The sequence below is a fragment of the Camellia sinensis genome, chromosome 10, assembly GCF_055761805.1.
Source record: "Camellia sinensis isolate YWXY chromosome 10, ASM5576180v1, whole genome shotgun sequence".
NCBI classification, from domain to species: Eukaryota; Viridiplantae; Streptophyta; class Magnoliopsida; order Ericales; family Theaceae; genus Camellia; species Camellia sinensis.
In genome coordinates, this window is record NC_138970.1 from 172,002,336 (window position 1) to 172,020,255 (window position 17,920).

Here is a 17,920-nt window from a genome sequence, read left to right on the forward strand (position 1 = left end):
CTGCCTCCTTTTGAGGTAGTCCCTTAGGTCTTCTTTGCTCCTCCCTGGAGCTCGGCTGTCTTTGGATTTTAGTCTTTTTGGTACACTGCTTTCGGCCTCGTGGTGGGTCCGTTTGGATCTTTCTTCATGGGTTGTGTCAAAATGGAGTACTTGCCCCTGAACATGTCGATGTTCTTTGGGGTCTGGATTCTTCATGTGGTGTGTCCTTCGGGACTCTTCTTGCCTCGGCTTTTCCCGTCCGACCTCCCTGGAAGGCCGGTGAGAATGCCTTCCGCTCCTGGTATGCTGAGGGACCTCGGGGATTGTTTTTCTTCCACCCTTCTGAGTGTTGGTCACTGGCATCGGCGTATCTTGCAGCGGGTATGGTGGCTGCATAACATTATTCTGCATCATGAAGTTGACGACTGACTGAAGGTCCGCCAACTTGTTTGCTAGTTCTTTCACTTCCTCATCCCTCCGTAGGCACCTGTCCCTCCATACCTGGAGGTTATCTTCATTGTAGTACTTTCCTTGGTTTATTCTTTTTGACGTGTCGCCTTCTGGGATGACGTCGTTCTCTCTGTGACCCTGGTCACGGGCTTCTGCATTGTGGTTGTCTCCTTCAATGTCAAGGTCAATTGGTCTGCCACTCCCAGTGGGGGCGTCATCCCCAATATTTTCCTGCTGTCCGTTACTGGCCATCTATTCTTCCTTCGTTCCCACAGACGGCGCCAAATTGTGTGGGTGAAAATCTGACCACACTGCCCGTTTAGTGATCAGCTGGAGAGCACAGGCAGAATAGATGGCTTTAGCAACCTGTAACAGAAAGAAAAAGCTCCGGCGGTGGTTTTTCCACCCGGGGGCACTCCGACGATCAAGTCAGTATATCTCTCAAAGATAATCAAGTGCTAAACTGAATACTCAAAACATAAATTACATACCTTAGACCCACGGGGGTGCCTCTCTTTTATAATATACTCAATCCAAGTCCCACTAGAAGTATGACTTCTATGAGCTCCAATTTACTGTTTACTCTGGACTCTATAAGAGATAAAGATAAAACTCCCTAAGAGCTTTATCCTTATCTTGGTTAAGTCCCCTCTTTGCCTTAGGACTCTTGTCCCTTATCTGCTTATCTCGGATTCTGATATCTTCGAGGATAACCTCGGCAACTCCGAGATCATCTCGGCTTAATTACCAGGACACGTGGCACCTCGGCTGACACGTCGGCGTCACCATGCCACGTGTTGGTATTCAAAAAATACATCCCCACAGGCATTGAATAATCTAATCCTGAAATTAATGTCGACGGAATACGAAATCAAGTTCTTTACTATGCTCTGATTTTGCAGTTGCTTTATTTGTTTTTTTATTTTCTATTTTTTTTGGGTAGGAAAGAAAGGGAAGATGAGAGAGAGAAAAAAAAGGATTTTATAGTTCGAATTCAAAAATGAATTTGTACATAAGATATGATTGAAATGTGAACTTTACAAGTGAAAGTGTATTGATTCATTGTAAATTTTAGGGATAATTAGTTAGCTTACAACGAAGGGGCAAAAGTGCAACTCTTTCATTACGAAGATCAAGAATAATGGTAGAATCTAATGGAACAAAGGTATAAATAATAGAATAAAGCAATATCAGATTAGTGTAGGCAAACAATGGATAGAGTGTAACAACGAAGCAAAAAATAAAGTGTAACAATGGACTGTAGCAAGTAATGGAAGACAATAGAGCAAGTGAAAAAAAAAAATGGAGAAAAGTTTTAGTTTTAGTTTTTTTAAAAGATGTACACTGAGAACTATTGTGTTTTTAAAGATATGTATAAAAAAATTCTAAATTTAATTTGTAGTGTGTGTATTGATGTCTATTATTGTCATTTTGTTTTATAGTATAATTGTTATTAAAATAATATTTCATTAAGGCTAAGTTTGGTATCCTTTGAAAAAGTTCAAAAGTCAAAAAGTTACTATTCTATTTAGGTCACATCATTTTATTTAAATCACATCACCTCTCTACCACATCACTTCAAATCCAATTCATATTTCATAAAAAGTCAAAAAGTGCACTTATTTAGAACATTTCAAATAACCCCTAAGTGTGTGTACAGAGGTAAGTAGGTGTATGGAAATAGAATTTCCCAACTCATAATCATTACATTCTTTTTTTCACAAAAAATCAAAAATGTCAAAAAGTCATTTCCAAATGAGACTTTTTAGCCACAGATCAAAATAATCCAAAAGTCAACTTACTTCTCAAACGAAGGCAGTGTCATAACTAGTTTGACAAAAAAACTCTTATTTCTATTATCAATTATAGATGGAAATAAAGGTAGGAATCATTTAACGACAAAATTAATAGCTATTAGCAAAGGATCAAAATAATACAAAACCAGTAATGCTAGAAATAGTAATTAATACCTGGTTGTGTTTGAGAAGGAACCACTTTTTGGATTATTTAGTTATTGTAGTAGGTTATTTTAATTTTTGTGTTTAAGAAGATGAGTTGAATTTTTAAATGAATTGTTATATTGAAAAATATATTTGAAATAATGTTTGGATGAGAATTGACCAAATTACCCTATCCTAATAAAATCTCTTTTTCCCAAATAACAAAATCCTGGCTGATGTGGCATATTCTAGCAGGCAAATTTGTCATTTAATGACCTGTGGTAGCAGTTTGTGAACCACGTGATACTCCCTTCCTTCATTTTTAGGCTTTTTTTATTTTTTTCTTGTTTGAGGCTATTTTGGCCCCTGACATGTTTTCCAAACGTAGCCATTGTACCTAATTGGTGTTAAGTTTGACATATTATAAAAGTTAAAAAATTACTTAAAAAATTAAAAAATTACTTAAAAAGTTAAAAAGTTATCATTATTTATCAAAAGTTAAAAATTACGATTGTATAACTTTTAATCTTAATTTTTTTTACATATTAATTTATACAATTTTTTAATATACATTTTTCATAAAAAGTCAAAAAATTAATCCAAACATCTATATTTTTTTCTTAATTTTTTAAGTCTAAAAAGATAAAAAATACATTTATTTAAGACACTCTAGACAACCTGGTTGGTATACTAATTGGCAGTCAAAAAAAGTTGGTATACTAATGACTGTTCTTATCATTATTGATACAAAAGCGATAAATCTCACTTTTTTTCTAGGAGTACTAAATAATTTTCCTACCATTTTAACAAGACAACCCTATTCAAAGAATTAAGCTTCATTTGCCTATCGCTAAAAAGTCATTTTATACTTGCCCAAAAAAAAAAAAAAAGTCAGTTTATCCATTTTGCAAAAAAAAAAAAAAAAAAAAAAAAAAAAAAAAAAACCAACCTAACTTGACATAGGTGAGCTTATAGGAGCTTTTGGCCCATTACTCAAAATCCAATACATAATTCAAACATTAAAACCCAACACTGCTGAAGTTCAACGTGACATTAAGGACCAATGACATCTAAACACGTGACAAGCGAAGAACCAGTCACATCAGCAGACAAAGATTCTGTAAAATTATTGCACCACACATCAGTCATTAATGAGTTTTTCTGCAGCATTTATTGCGATAACCCTTCACGTCGGAACAAAACAGCCTCACCATGAACAAGGCAAGCTAGGACATAGACTTTTGACCAACATGACGGCTCAGAGTGGACAAGAAAATGATGAGTAATAGATATAAACAGGCTCCTAAGACAAAGAAAATGTTAAGCTTCTCTATCACCAATCTATCTCTACATTCCATTTCTCTCTCTTTCTAATTTGCTCGTCGGAGGGTTCGCTGGGGGACTCTCTGTTCCCGGTTGAACTCTTGTGCAGGTCTCTCCGTGGGCTTGGCATCTCGAGCACCAGTTTGGGAAGCGTAGATCAAACCGACCCGTTCCGTCTGGAACTCACTGTAACATCATAACTCATTTAAGAAATTTATTTCTAATGAAAAACTACACCAAATTAACCGTTAGAATGTCAAAAACGTAGAATAATATATGGTTAAGCTAGTCCCCCCATGGAGCTTAGTTGTTTTATGATTTATTTTTTCATCTTTCAATTAAATTTTTTTTCAAGAAATATGCAGTTTTAGTTTTTCTTTTTCTTTTTCTTTATTAAATGGAGAACATTAGTATACAATATTTTGATCTAAGCAAGGTGATTATGTCCCTAAATTTTGTTTTTTTCTTTAACATACTTTTATTCATTGAATCATGTGAAAATTTCAAAATAAATCAATCTCAAAGTACAATAATAATAAGGAATGTACTAAAATAAAATAATTAAAGTAAATTAAAATAAAAAATAACACCATTCGTTGGTAGTCTAAAAATAGAACCACAAATATATATATATATATATATATATATATATGGAAACATACATTATGACTTCACAAAATAATGATTTATGAAAAAATTTAAAATTTTAATTATAAATATTTGTAAAATTTGTCACTGATTTAAAAAAAATTCAAGACAAAAAAAATGTATACTGAATTGTAATTTTCTCAATAGAAATCATTCAAATAGATACTTAAATGCCATGTTTGTTATGCCCCATGAGTGATAGGATTGGAGTGATATTGAAATTAGACATGCGAAAGAATGTTTGGTTCAGAAAATTTATGAGTAGATTATTAGTCCAATCGGATTGACAATACCCCTATACAATCGGATTAACAAAACTGGAGAAGGTATGGGATTGAAAATATAGTGAAGGAATTAAGTGTTATTTTATTATTTTTATTTTTATTTATCCAAATGCAACCTGTTATTTGTATTTAAAATATATATATATATATATATTTGTTTTAGATTTTTTTTTAATATAGAAATAATTTTTTTAATTTTATATTAAAATAATTTAACAATCTCATCACCAGTCTTCACTCTCACTATTATCAAAACAAATACTCTTTTACTTAATTCATTCACTAATAATCTCCACATTAATTATCTTCTCACTAACAATCTTTATATTAACAATCTTTTCATTAATCATCCCCTCATTAATAATTATATTCAACCTAATCTATTAAACAAATGTGGCCAAAGAAATTGGGCCTTCGTAAAGTTTTAGGCCTTAATTAACTGGGCCCTGGTGCCCTACGGATATGCTTCACAATCTGTACCACCGAACCCATGGACTTTACGCTGACTTGACCCCATTTTCAAATTTTCTTTTTTGTTTTTAGGGTACAAAAAAATAAAATAAAAAATTCAAAGATTTCATATGTTTTTTAATTTAAACCCTATAGTTTCAATTTTAACAATTAAAATTATGATATTATTTCCGTCTCACAATTTACTCTCTCCATCTAATTCCATTTCACTTTATTTTTACGTCATTGAATTCATCCCATGACCTAATTTTCATTTCATCCCACATACGCCTTGTTTCACCTCTTTTTTACGTGTCGTTAGAGTTCTGAATGTTGGCTAAAAATAAATTTTTTCTCTTTATTTTTTATTTATTTATTTTTTTTACCTTCACCTCCATGCTTCTTCCTTCCTCCTTTTCCATAATTATTCTCTCTTTTCCTCATGTTTCGTGGCCCTTCTACTGAGCTAATGGTGGGAGGTTGTGGTGATGGCAACATTGTCACCGTCAAAGGTTTAGTGGCCACTATGAGCTCGGTGTAAGGACCATAAAGAAAGAAGAAAGAGAGAGAATAATTGTGAAAAGGAATGAGGAAGGAAAAAAATTGAGAAAAATCTTATTTTTAACCAACTTTCGGAGCGTCTATGGCACGTAAAAAAAGATAGAACAAGGCATATGAAGGATGTAATGAAAATTAGGCCACGGAATGAATCCAATGACTCAAAAATAAAGCAAAACGGAACTACGATGAGTGAGATATAACGACTTGAACATGTAACTTTGAATGTAAAAATTATGCTGCTGAAAATGAAGGTCTCCATTAGTTCATCAATGGAGATGGATGGAGAGAATAAATTGTGACACAAAAGTAATATTAGACCCTAGGATTTAAATTGAAAAACATACAAAATTCTGAATTTTTTTTAAAAATAATTTGCCCTTGTAATCGAAAACAAAAATAATGCAAAATCTAGAAAAACCCAGCACCTTATTTGCACGAGGAAGCACTTTTAAAAATTTGTAAATCAATTTAAAACTATTTCCTAAGAAAAAGTTGTGGTTTCAAAAACATATTCCAAAAAGTTTGCCAAACAAATTTTCTATATCAGTTTTTGTATTCCCAATTTTGAGAACATAGAAAATGAAAACGATACCAAATGTGCATGAACTAAGACCGCGCAAAAACAGAAAAAGGGGCAGGGCGGAACAAATTGTGTGATGTTTTTTTCTTTCAATATTTATGTTTACATTCTTTGCATTTTCCAACAAAAACAAAAACAAAAACAAAAACAGCCATCATTTTTGTATCAATATTATTTGAGTAAATTACACTGACACCCCCTAAGGTTTGATCCAATTACATTCCATCCCCCAGCGTTTTAAAAATTACATTCGTACCCTTGTGATAAATAATCTTATTTTACAAACCCCCTACTTATATAAAAAACAACTCATCGTAAAAAAATAGAGGAAATTATATTATAAAAAAATGGTAAATGAGAGGGAAAAAAAATTAAAAAATATAGAAGTAAAGCAAAGCAAGAAAAAAAAAAAAGTGTATTGAGTTCACTTCTTCATTCTATCTGAATAATTACAATGACAGTAGAGTTAGTGTAATTTTCCAAACGTTAAGGAGTAATATATATTAAACCCAAATCTCAGGAGGTGTAAGTATAATTTACCCAAATTATTTTGTACAAAAATAAATTTTAGAAAGTGTTTCCAAAAAAACTACGATGGTGGTGTTGTGACTGTGAAGTTGTGGTGGTGTAACAAGTGGTGGGGATGGTTTGGTGGAAGAGGTGGTGGTGTTGTGCTCGTGGTGGTGGAGTGAAAGAAGTGATATCCATTTAAACGGGTTCAAACAAGTACTCATGTTCAACTTATTTAAACTCAATTTTATTAAAGTTGGCAAAATATAACCAATTTAAACTCATTTATAAATTAGATGAGCTTAGAAGGCGTTTTAAACGGAGGTAATTGGCCGAAGTCATGATTATCCGGTTTGGTTTGCAACCTCATTGTCACAAAAGAAGTAAAAGTCTAATTTGAAACTAAATGGAGCCACACCAAACACTTTTTAACCTAAGTAATCAATCACTGCTCACAATATAATTTCAAAAAATAAAAAAATAAAAATTGCAACCATCCAAATGGGAAAGGTCGTGGATGAGCAAAAATTCTCAAGGATAAGCCAAAAGCAGAAACAATTCATTATTGAAATGTTAAAGGAATGGTAACTAGAACCATTTTGATTAATCTCCCAAGATTTCAAAATTCCGCGGAGAGAAAATGAGGAATGAACAAAAATCAATCCACACATACCTTATCGAGCAACTTCTTACAGTCGTCGCTCAATTCCACATTCTCCATCTTCACCCTTCGACGCAGCATTTGGCTTGTCCTGCCAGCTGCTGCATAAATTCTTATCAACGATTCAAACGCCTCTGACCCCAACTCATCCACAGCCTTTTCCAGAATCCCCAGAAACCTTTCTGCACCATCCACATCTTTGTTACGCTCAAAATTTTGCATAAATTTTTTAGTAATCTCCAGTGATGGGATCCATTTCTGACCATCCCCTCTACCAGTAGAAATTGCATTATCAACACACTCAACCGCTGATTTAATCTCCCCATTTCTCAAATAATAATCTAAAAAGATTTCCCAAGTTTTAACATTGGACTTGCCCCCCCTCCTCCGAGCCCGCTCCTTGAACTCTTCAGCCTTCTCTAGCAAACCTTCTCTAGCATATGCTCCTATAAGCACATTCGCAACCCTAATATCATACGTTGAGCACCTAGATTCCCATTCCCGAAAACATTTCTCAGCACCCGGTAAATCTTTTAAGTTAACCAATACCTGAATCATGTTCAGATAGCTTATGTTTGCAGTTTTAGGAAAAGCCAACCTTAAAGAACGCCATACCCTATAAACTTCAAGCAGATTCCCAGTTCGACCGTACAATGTGATCAAGAACTGGAAAGCAGAAAGGTCTCGGCGTGCATTTCTTTTCTCTAATTCCTTCAGTGCCTTCTCTGCCTTCTCAAACAAACCAGCATCAACATAAATTGATGCCAAATTGCTGTAAGTTGTCCAATCTCCTACAACTCGACCATCCCTCTTCATCTCATCAATCACTCTCTCGACCCCAGAAATATCACTGACAGCAGCGAGAGCCCTCATCCAGACATTATACGTGTAGGAATCGGGCATGATATCACAGGCTTTCATTTCTTGGACGATGGTCGGGATCTTTTCTGGCTGGCCAGTTTTTGTATAGAGCGTCATCAAACTGTTGTAAGGCATGGAGGTTAAGCCTAACTTTAGTTCTTTCATCTTTTCCAGTAAAGCCTCGGCTTTTTCAGTCATTAATTCCTTGCAGTAACAGTTTAAAAGAGCACCATAAGTTAGATGGTTCTTTGATGTTTCTGGGAGTTCAATGAAGTAAGTTTCTGCAGCAGCTATGCCTCGAGCTTTAGCAACAAGATCTAGGTGTATGGCTTGATCACTGACTGTCTTGTTCATACCCCTTTCTGCCATAGTTTCTGAAAGCTGCACATCAACAAATTTAGTAATGTACATCTCAGAATAAATTAGAACTGGCAATTCTTCACATTAAATTGTGTCCTAACTGTTAAATTCAAGAAAAGAATCCTAACTTGCATGTGGCAAATTAGAACAAAACTAAAAGCACATCATTATGACTTTACACCATCTTGTATTTGTCCCTCCCATCTTGGCAACTAAAAATACTCCTGAAGTAGTCTCTGATCTGTAAATGCGTTAGCCAAGTTGCCAAAGTTGATTTCATGTTGATTTAACACAGCCAAACATGTGACACAATGTTACACAAAATCAAATAACATCCAGTGAAAATTTCTAAGAGCCCCATCTAATTATATGAACTAGTAAAATAGAGTTCAGTTTTGGCGTGACAGATGGTGTAATGAGGAGACTTTAGCGGTTATGTTTCCTTTCCTTTGATTTTCCACCTTGCTATTGATCCGGACATGATGGTGGCTTCTTATGGGGTTGGTCAAGAGTAGACGACTATATGGAACATTCTTTTGTGGCTTGAGGTGCAAGATCGGGAGGTGGGTCAATTGGTTGATCTTTTGGGTTTCTTGTAAAGGGTGCGGTATGGGGCAGCTGGGGGGAATTCACTGGTGTGGGCCTGTCTGAAGTCCAAAGGGGTTTTTTTGGTAGCGCCTTATTACCGTGAGCTTGTGGGAGGGGCAGCAATGTTGTTTCCTTGAAAGAGTATATGGGTTGCAGGGTCTCCTTCCAAGGTTGCTTTCTTCGTATGGACAGCGGCTTTAGAGAGTATTTTGACTATTGAAAATTTGATCTGGCACTGGCACATTTTGGTTAATTGGTGCTGCATGTGTTGTGGCGATGTTGAGTCGGTGAATCACTTGCTTATCCATTGTTCTGTAGTGGCTAGACTTTGGTCGCTTATTATTGGTTTGTTTGGGTTGGTTTGGGTTCAGCTCAAGTTCGGTTGTGGAAGTTCTTCAGAGCTGGAGGGGGGTGAGGGTTGGGAGGCGTCGATGGAAGGCGTGGTTGCTTTCTGCTTAGTGCTTAATGTGATTGATTTAGTTGGAACGTAATAGTCGAACTTTTTCAGGAGATTTCTCATTCGGTGTCTTGGTTGGAGAATAGATTTTTTTGGTTCTTCACAGTTAGGTCACGGTGTCAGTGGATCCGGATGTGTTGGCTTTTGTAGATTTTGTGGATGATTTGATTTCTTAGTTTTTGGCCTAGTGTGGGCTTTAGTTTTGTATTCTTTACATCATCTTGATACTTTTTAATAATATCTAATTTTATATATGTAAAAAAAAAGATTGTATAAGAAATTAAGTGCATCAGTTCACTCTTGGTCTTGGATGACATTTCCTTACTCAAGCCTATAATTCAATTATTTTCTTTCTAAATTCATTTTTCCAATTAACTCACCCCAGACAGAACATCTAGAAATAAGAACTGCATTGAGTGACCCAGTGCACGAGGTTCCCACTAAAGCACGGTTTGGGGAAGACAAGATGTATGCATGCCTTAGCCCATTTCTGGAGAGGTGGTTTTAAATTGAAACATCTTGAGTGCCATAGTTTTTACCAAAACAATTTTAAATAAAAAAAAAGAAAAAGAAAATCTCGAACATCCTGTACAAGGTATGAATAAAAATAACTAATTCCAACAGTATGCCAACCAAAAATTCATAAAAACAAGCATGAGCCTACACCAAGTTACAAGTGTCTTCAATAACAGCCCATTTAGTTAAGGTCAGCTACATCTCATCCAGCCTCAAAGCACTACAAACGTGCAGTTCCAGCATGAAGGCCTGAGCTTGAAGTTCACAACGTTCAAAAGTTCTTTCTAAACAAGATCCAGTTCCCTCTCAATTAGATTCATTTCAACATTAACAAGTTCAGGTGCACCTACATTTTTTTCCATATATGCAATTTCTAACAAATTTCTTCTTGTAATTTTGGTCACTTATGCAGAAATTTCTTATGTTCAATAGGCAGCAGAGACTATGCCAAAGCTCCAGATTTATTGGATGCCAAAACATGTGACGATGTGAGAAAGAAACTATATGAAAGAAACACAAGTTCAAATTAGTGAACATAAGGTTCAGTTTGAATAAAACATACTTGCTTATCCTTGGTCAGGAAGTATGAGAAAAGAGACAATAGTATAACAATGAGCCATCATTCAATGATGATACAAAGACGATTCAATATCCTAACGATTACTTGTTCTAATATATTTTCTTGATAAGAAACACCACTGCATTGATGAAGAAACGTGAAAATGACTGATGACGTCATAAAGGGACATCCATGGCCATGCCCAATAAACAAAATGAAGTCTCCCTTTCAAATGAAATTTGAGATTCATCACAGATTGTGTCTGATAGCATAAAACCACAAAGCCATTGATTTAATGACAAGAATAAACCTCACTCATAATGAAAACAACTTAGAAACCACCCCTTCCTATTTATATATTTTAGGATAATTAATTACTTATATGTAATAAATTAGTTAAAATGAATATTGTATTCACAACCACAATGCGAGAATAAATGGTTCATGCACCGAATACCAATGAGAAATAGTCAATGAGAATGGCCTTTATTACTCTCTCTAAATCCCGCCCAAGTCTAGTCACATGAAGGCACTTTCATTGGCAATGGCATTCTTGTGTCATTTCTTCAAATAACTTTCAAACCAAAATTGAGTCAATTGAAACTTATACTTTCACTCATTAACATTTTCAGATTCCATATTTGAAAATGGTACAGTTTTGCAAGATAACATGACTCAGACTTCATAGCTCTATATCACCACCTAACCCGACTCAGACTTCATAGCTCTATCTCACCACCCAACCCAAGATGTGAGGAAACAAGCAGCCGGTACCTAACAAAAAAATCTCCCTAGTCATAGCCAAACACCAACAATTCTAGCCAATCCCATCTACTTTGAATAAAGCTTCATCAACAGTTCTAAGGCGTCTCCAATCCTTATCTCAAACCCATATCAAATTTCAGTAAAAATCACTCAAAACACCCTCCACTGCTTATAACCCAATCAAGGGAGACACAAATGTTCGCTCAAATTTTTCAAGCGTATTTTATGCCTCTTAAGTTTACCCATTCCCCCATTAGTAAAGCTTTTACTCAAATTTGTGCTAAAATCAAATTTTTTCCACTGAATTGTTTCATATCAAATACTCAAATTTAATTTAAATTTTGAATAAGGACTAGAAATGGCCTAAAAGGTCAAATTTTTTTGCCTCTCACACATTCCCAAATTTCATTCACAATGAAAACAAAATTAAAACTACAACAAATTGATACAAACATACATATATATATATACACACAAATTTATGCAGAGTGGGTTTGGGGGGGGGGGGGGGGGGGGGGGAGAACCTTGAGGGCAGGGTAGAAACGGTTGCGTTGGCGGAGGATCTTGAGGGAGTGACCGACCTCCCATTTGAAGACTCTCTTCTTGCTCTTCAGGAATTGATTCAATTGTTGTCTCACGCTGACCTCTGAGCTACCATCTTTGAAGAGCCTCTTGTACAGTGCTTCCTCCAAGTACTTCTTCGACCTCTTCGCCACACTCTTCGTCTCTCGAAATTGCTGCATAAACGCCATTTTTGCTCTTCGATCTCACTCTTCACTACCTTTCTCTCTCTCTGGAAATCGATCCGAAAACCCTAGTTTGTGGGTGCAACTTGCAAGACAGTGACGATTGGGGATTGGGGAAATGTTTTGCTGGGGTTTAGGGAGGGAGCATCAGGTACGGCTGCAGAGCATGAGAAGAAGCGTGGTCGTGGTCTATTTTAGTGCCATGTGTTACTAGTGTTGACATTGAAGCTTTTGCTTTACTTGGGCTCGGTGATTTATGCAATGTTTGGAAGATTTGTAATTTGGGTTTTTTTGTCAACAAAATAATTATACCAAATAATATTTAAAAACTATTGATAAATAATTAGATAAACTCGAAATTATTTTTGAGAATTACTCCACTAGTCATACTCCTTTAGATAAATCTCTTATTATTTTTCCTAATATTAGAAAGCGATTAAGCTTAGTTACTCAAGATAATACTACAGTTGAAGTCATTGAAAAATTATTTAATAAAATGTCTACATCTACTACAAGCAAAGGAACTATTGTCCTAACACAACAACCTCTACTAGAATTCCCTAATTATTCTGATACGTAGTCATTCTGATACGTCTAGCGATAATGAAATCACTAAGTTAACACAACAATTTCAACCTTCTCATCTTAATAGAATCACATCCTAAAGTTAACTCTTCCACTCTTACCAAAAATTGGTACACTAAACCTACACCTCCCGATCTTCAATTTGAAGAAACTAATATTAGCAATCAATTTTCTATTTCTGCTAAAAAATTATATGAGTGGAATATCGATGGTCTTAGTGAACATCAAATTTTCTAAAAACTCAATCATTTATCCATGGTTGCAAACAGTTACCTTACTAATTATCCTGATTATACTCAATCTGAAATTGTTATTTTAATTACTACTGGATTTACTAGAATACTTAAATTTTGGTAGGATAAATATTTTACTTCTGATCAACGAGAATCTATTCAATATGCTGTTCAAATAGATGATAATGATTTTCTTATCTTTGACGAAGAAATAGGATCTAGTATCCCTAATGGTATTAATACTTTAATATATATCATAGTCAAACATTTTATAGGCACACCAACCTATATTCATTCTCGTATTCATGATCAACTTAGTAATCTCACTTGCCCTACTCTAAATGATTTTAGATGGTATAAAGATGTTTTTACTTCCAGAGTAATACTTAGAGAAGATTGTTTTAGAAAGAAAAATTTATTAATGGATTACCCAATTTTTTTGCTCATAAAATCAGAGATGTCCTTAGCCAACCTACTTGTAACGAGTTGAATCAAATAGAATTTATACTTTAATCTCAGTTGGAGATTTATTTTAAATTATTAAACTCTATTTATTTTGGACCCAATTGATTGAATTGTGACTCGTTAGTAACCATGTAATAGTGTTGTGGTTTTATTATTATTATTTAATTACCATAAAAGAGTTGTGAATATTTATGGTGTATACCATTAAACGAAATATATTTTGTGGTGATAAAATATTATATTTACTTTTATTATTAAAGATGTTGAAATGTATTTTTAATTGATATATATATATATATATATATATAGGTGCATATATATAGTTAGATATTTGTCTAGACAATATCTATAAAAGTGACCAAATGGAATTTTTGTCAAACTTTGGGAGTTCTTGCCATGAGAAGAAGAGAAAAAGGGTTCCAATGTTAGTTTTTCGTGGATTTGATCTAGTGTAAGTCATTTTTGACCTCTAATGCTTTGGATTAAAACGTAGAAGACGAAAAAGGCGTCGTTTGGCTCCAAGCAGATTTAATTTATGTTGTCGAAAAATTTGAAAGCTTCTTGGCTTGAGGTAGGGATTTTTCCTACACTTATTTATGTACTTTTACTTGATTATATGGAGCTTAGAGTTGTATATAATTTAATTAGAATTTTTGAAAAATTTGTGATTTATTTGCTTAAAAGGGAAATTTTGAGAAAAATAAAGAGTTGATGCCCAAATTGTGAAAGTGTAAACTTGGAATATGTTTGTAAGGTTATGAACGAGTTATGTTTTAAATTTGAACAAAAACGAACTTCGATTCGATTGGTTTTGAAATTTTTATCGACTTGAGACCAAAGGAGCATTTTTAAAGAAAACAAAGGAATTATATTTAACTTTTGGGACTTTTGACCAAAATAAGATGTTATAGTTGAATAATACTTGAAAAATGAGTTTGGAAAGAAAATGATGTTTTCTTGGGCATTAACGGTGTTATTTTGCTTAATGTATCTGTTAGAATAAAACCGACACGGTTAGAAATGGACTTTGAGAGGTTACCGGACGTGATTGTGATATGAAAACTAGTATAGTTGTTCATATTTGATGAGATGTGGAATAGATTGTATTTATCAGAATTTTTGAAATTTAATTGTTTAAATATCTGTTTAGAAATATCTGTTTTGGGCTATCGGTGGAGGACAGCTATGATTGTTGTACAAATGCATAAGACTTAGGTAAATTGAACCACATTCATCATTTGTTGCATTGGACATTGTATTACATTTATTTCATTAGAAATGTATCTGTTTTAAGAAATGTTTGGAAATGTATCTGTTAGCGAAAAGATGAATACTTGGTGAATCTAGGTAGAGGGTGTAGAACCGCACGGTTAGGTGTCGAGCTTTCCAGTTTACTGGTAAAAATGACAGTAGTAGTGCATTAGGGTCTACTTGTAGACACTCACCCAAAGATTCACAGAGCCTGTATTCACGTAACAGATATGGTTTAAAATGAAAATGGTTTTATATCTGTTGTTGCATCTCAGCATTGCATGCTTTATAAAAAAAGAGATAAATTGTTTTATCATGAGCATGACATGAGCATACTCCTCTTTAGTCTTGCCATGGTCTATATATTGTGTAGTATATCTCTACTGGGTTGTAACTCACCCTATAAGGGAAACCATTTCAAATACAAGTGATACAGGTGATATGCCTCCGCCAAGGCACTGACATGGGATGACTCGGAGCTGAGGCTTCATTTTTGTTTTATTGCTATTTGTTGAATGTAAGCCCAGGGTTGTATTTGTGTTGAGTTGAAACTCCATTTTGTGTAACCAAGAATGTTCTTGGATAAATTTGTAAGCCTGTAGAGCACTTATTATCTGTTTGGCTTCCATTTCATACTTGTTGTAAAATGTATGCTTGGGATTGGAACCGGGGCATTGAGATATGAACAGCATGTATTTGGCATTTGGGATTAAATGGAAATGTATGTGTGGAATAGTTAGCTATATATATGTTTGTCTATCAGGTGGGTTTGTTGTATAAATAGATATACCCTGCCCAATTTTCGAGGCGTTACACTACTGGCATTATAGAATATGATAATTTAACTTATGGTGACATAATTAGCACAATTCAAAAGGAAGGTCTAAAAATGTGCATTGATATGAAATTTAGTCAAAAAGCTGCTAAAGATAAACACAAAGCTAAATATGAATTAAGAAATTTTTATGAACAATATGGTTTACCTCCACTAGCCCCTTCTCGTCGAAAAACTAGTAAAAACAAAAAATCTTCTTACAGATATTCTAATAAGGGTAAAAAGAAATATTCTCCTTCTAAATCCACTGATAAATACTATACTAAACCTAAAAAGAAATATCATAAAAAATCTACTAAGAAAGAGTCAAAGTCTACTTTAGGTGTTACTTGTTATAATTGTGATAAAAAGGGTCATTATTCCAATAAATGTAAATTAAAAGGCAAAATTAAAGCTAAACTTAATCAATTACAAATTACTGATGAACATTAACGTCAAATATTAAACATATTTAAATTAACCACTTCTCCAAGTCAATCTCCTGATCAATCTAGTAATTCATCTGACAATGATATTTCCCCTAGTGATACTTCTACCTATTATTCTCCTGCTGATACTACTGACAATGAAATTGAATTAGGATGTACTGATACCTGCTGTAAAACAGTCAATGTTCTTAGAAAATCTCAACAATAGGAAACCGCTCTCATTAAATTAATTAGTAAATTAGAAAATCCTGAATTAAAACGACAATATATTAATAAGTTGAAATCTTTATTAATTAATAAAGATAAGAAACCTAAGCATGATAAACAAATCATTAGTTTAAATAAAACTTTGGACCGATTTAAAAAAGAAAAACATAAAGAAGTCATTTTACAAGATTTACAAAATGAAATTAATCATATTAAACTAATTATTCAGGAATTAAAAAGTAAAGACAAAACCTTAGAAGATGATATTACTCTATTAAAAAACAACAAAAGTCTTAATGATTTCCAACAATCCAATAAATCACCCTTTGGATTAGAAAGTGAATCTAACTCTGAACCAGATCCAAACAAAGTCATCTTTGATAATAGAACTACTCCACACAATAATGATCGTGATAATAATCACCTTAATATAATTAATCAAATTAATATTCAAAAATAGCATTCAAAAGTCAAATTAGTTATTAGTGATTTGAAAGTCGAAGTTATTGCATTAATTGATACTAGAGCTGATTTGAATTGTATCCAAGAATGATTAATCCCTACAAAAATTACCATAAATCTACTGAATAATTAAGTTATGCTAATGGCGGTCAAATGCATATTAAATATAAATTACCAAAAGTACACATTTGTCAAAATAATATTTGTTTTAAAATATCTTTTGTGTTAGTTAGAAACATGACTGATAAAGTCATTTTAGGTACTCTATTTATCTTTTTATTATATCCTTTCACTACTACTCCTAAAGAAATAACTACACAAGCTTTTGGTCATACTCTAACTTTTAAATTTCTATCTCCACCTAAGATCAAAGAATTAAATCAATTAAAAGAATGTTCAATTTCTCAATCTATTAATCGATTAACCAAACAACTTAAATTTCTCAAAGAAGAAGTAAATTACAAACGAATTGAAACTCAATTAACTAATCCAATTCTTATATCCAAAATTGATGGATTTAAAAATCAATTAACAAAACATGTTGTAACACTCTCTTATATCAAAAATTTTAATGAAAAACAAATTCCTACCAAATCTCGACTTATCCAAATGAACCATGAATTAATGGAAATGTGCAAAAAAGAGATTAATGAATTATTAAAAAATAGTATTATTAGTAAAAGTAAATCGCCTTGATCTTACCCTACTTTTTATGTTAATAAAAATGCTAAACTTGAACGAGGTGTTCCCCAATTAGTCATTAATTATAAACCGCTAAACAAGGTTTTAGAATGGATCCGATATCCAATCCTTAATAAAAAAGATTTAATTAAAAGACTTAGTCAAGCCGTCATTTTTAGTAAATTAGATCTAAAAAGTGGATTTTGACAAATACAAATGCATCCTGATGATCATTATAAAACTGCCTTTACTACCCCTTTTGGTCATTACAAATGGAATGTCATGCCCTTTTGATTAAAAAATGCTCCTAGTGAATTTCAAAATATTATGAATGAGATTTTTAATCCCTTTAGTCATTTTTCCATAGTCTATATCGATGATATCCTCATTTTCTCTAAGTCACTTGATGAACATTGGAAACATCTTAATTCTTTTTTCCATATTATCAAATATATTGGTTTAGTCATCTCTACTCCTAAAATTAAACTTTTCCAAACTAAAGTTCGGTTCCTAGGATATGATATCCACCAAAGTA

At 33.4% G+C, this 17,920-nt stretch overlaps 1 protein-coding gene across 2 annotated transcripts; it reads right to left on the reverse strand.

Annotated features, from left to right (window-relative positions):
• Window positions 1-3,474: 3,474 nt before the first annotated feature.
• LOC114286485 (Tetratricopeptide repeat (TPR)-like superfamily protein) lies at window positions 3,475-12,462 on the reverse strand. 2 transcript variants are annotated; one of them, XM_028229650.2, is made up of 3 exons: window positions 12,017-12,462; window positions 7,399-8,628; window positions 3,475-3,878 (listed from the first exon to the last, which is right to left on the reverse strand). In XM_028229650.2, the coding sequence occupies exons 1-3, from the start codon at window positions 12,242-12,244 to the stop codon at window positions 3,876-3,878; spliced, it is 1,461 nt and encodes a 486-aa protein (XP_028085451.1). In that variant the 5' UTR covers window positions 12,245-12,462; the 3' UTR covers window positions 3,475-3,875. The 2 variants fall into 2 exon arrangements, with proteins under 2 accessions (XP_028085451.1, XP_028085450.1); XM_028229649.2 differs by lacking the exon at window positions 3,475-3,878 and having other exon boundaries at window positions 7,151-8,628.
• Between the last annotated feature and the right edge of the window lie 5,458 nt (window positions 12,463-17,920).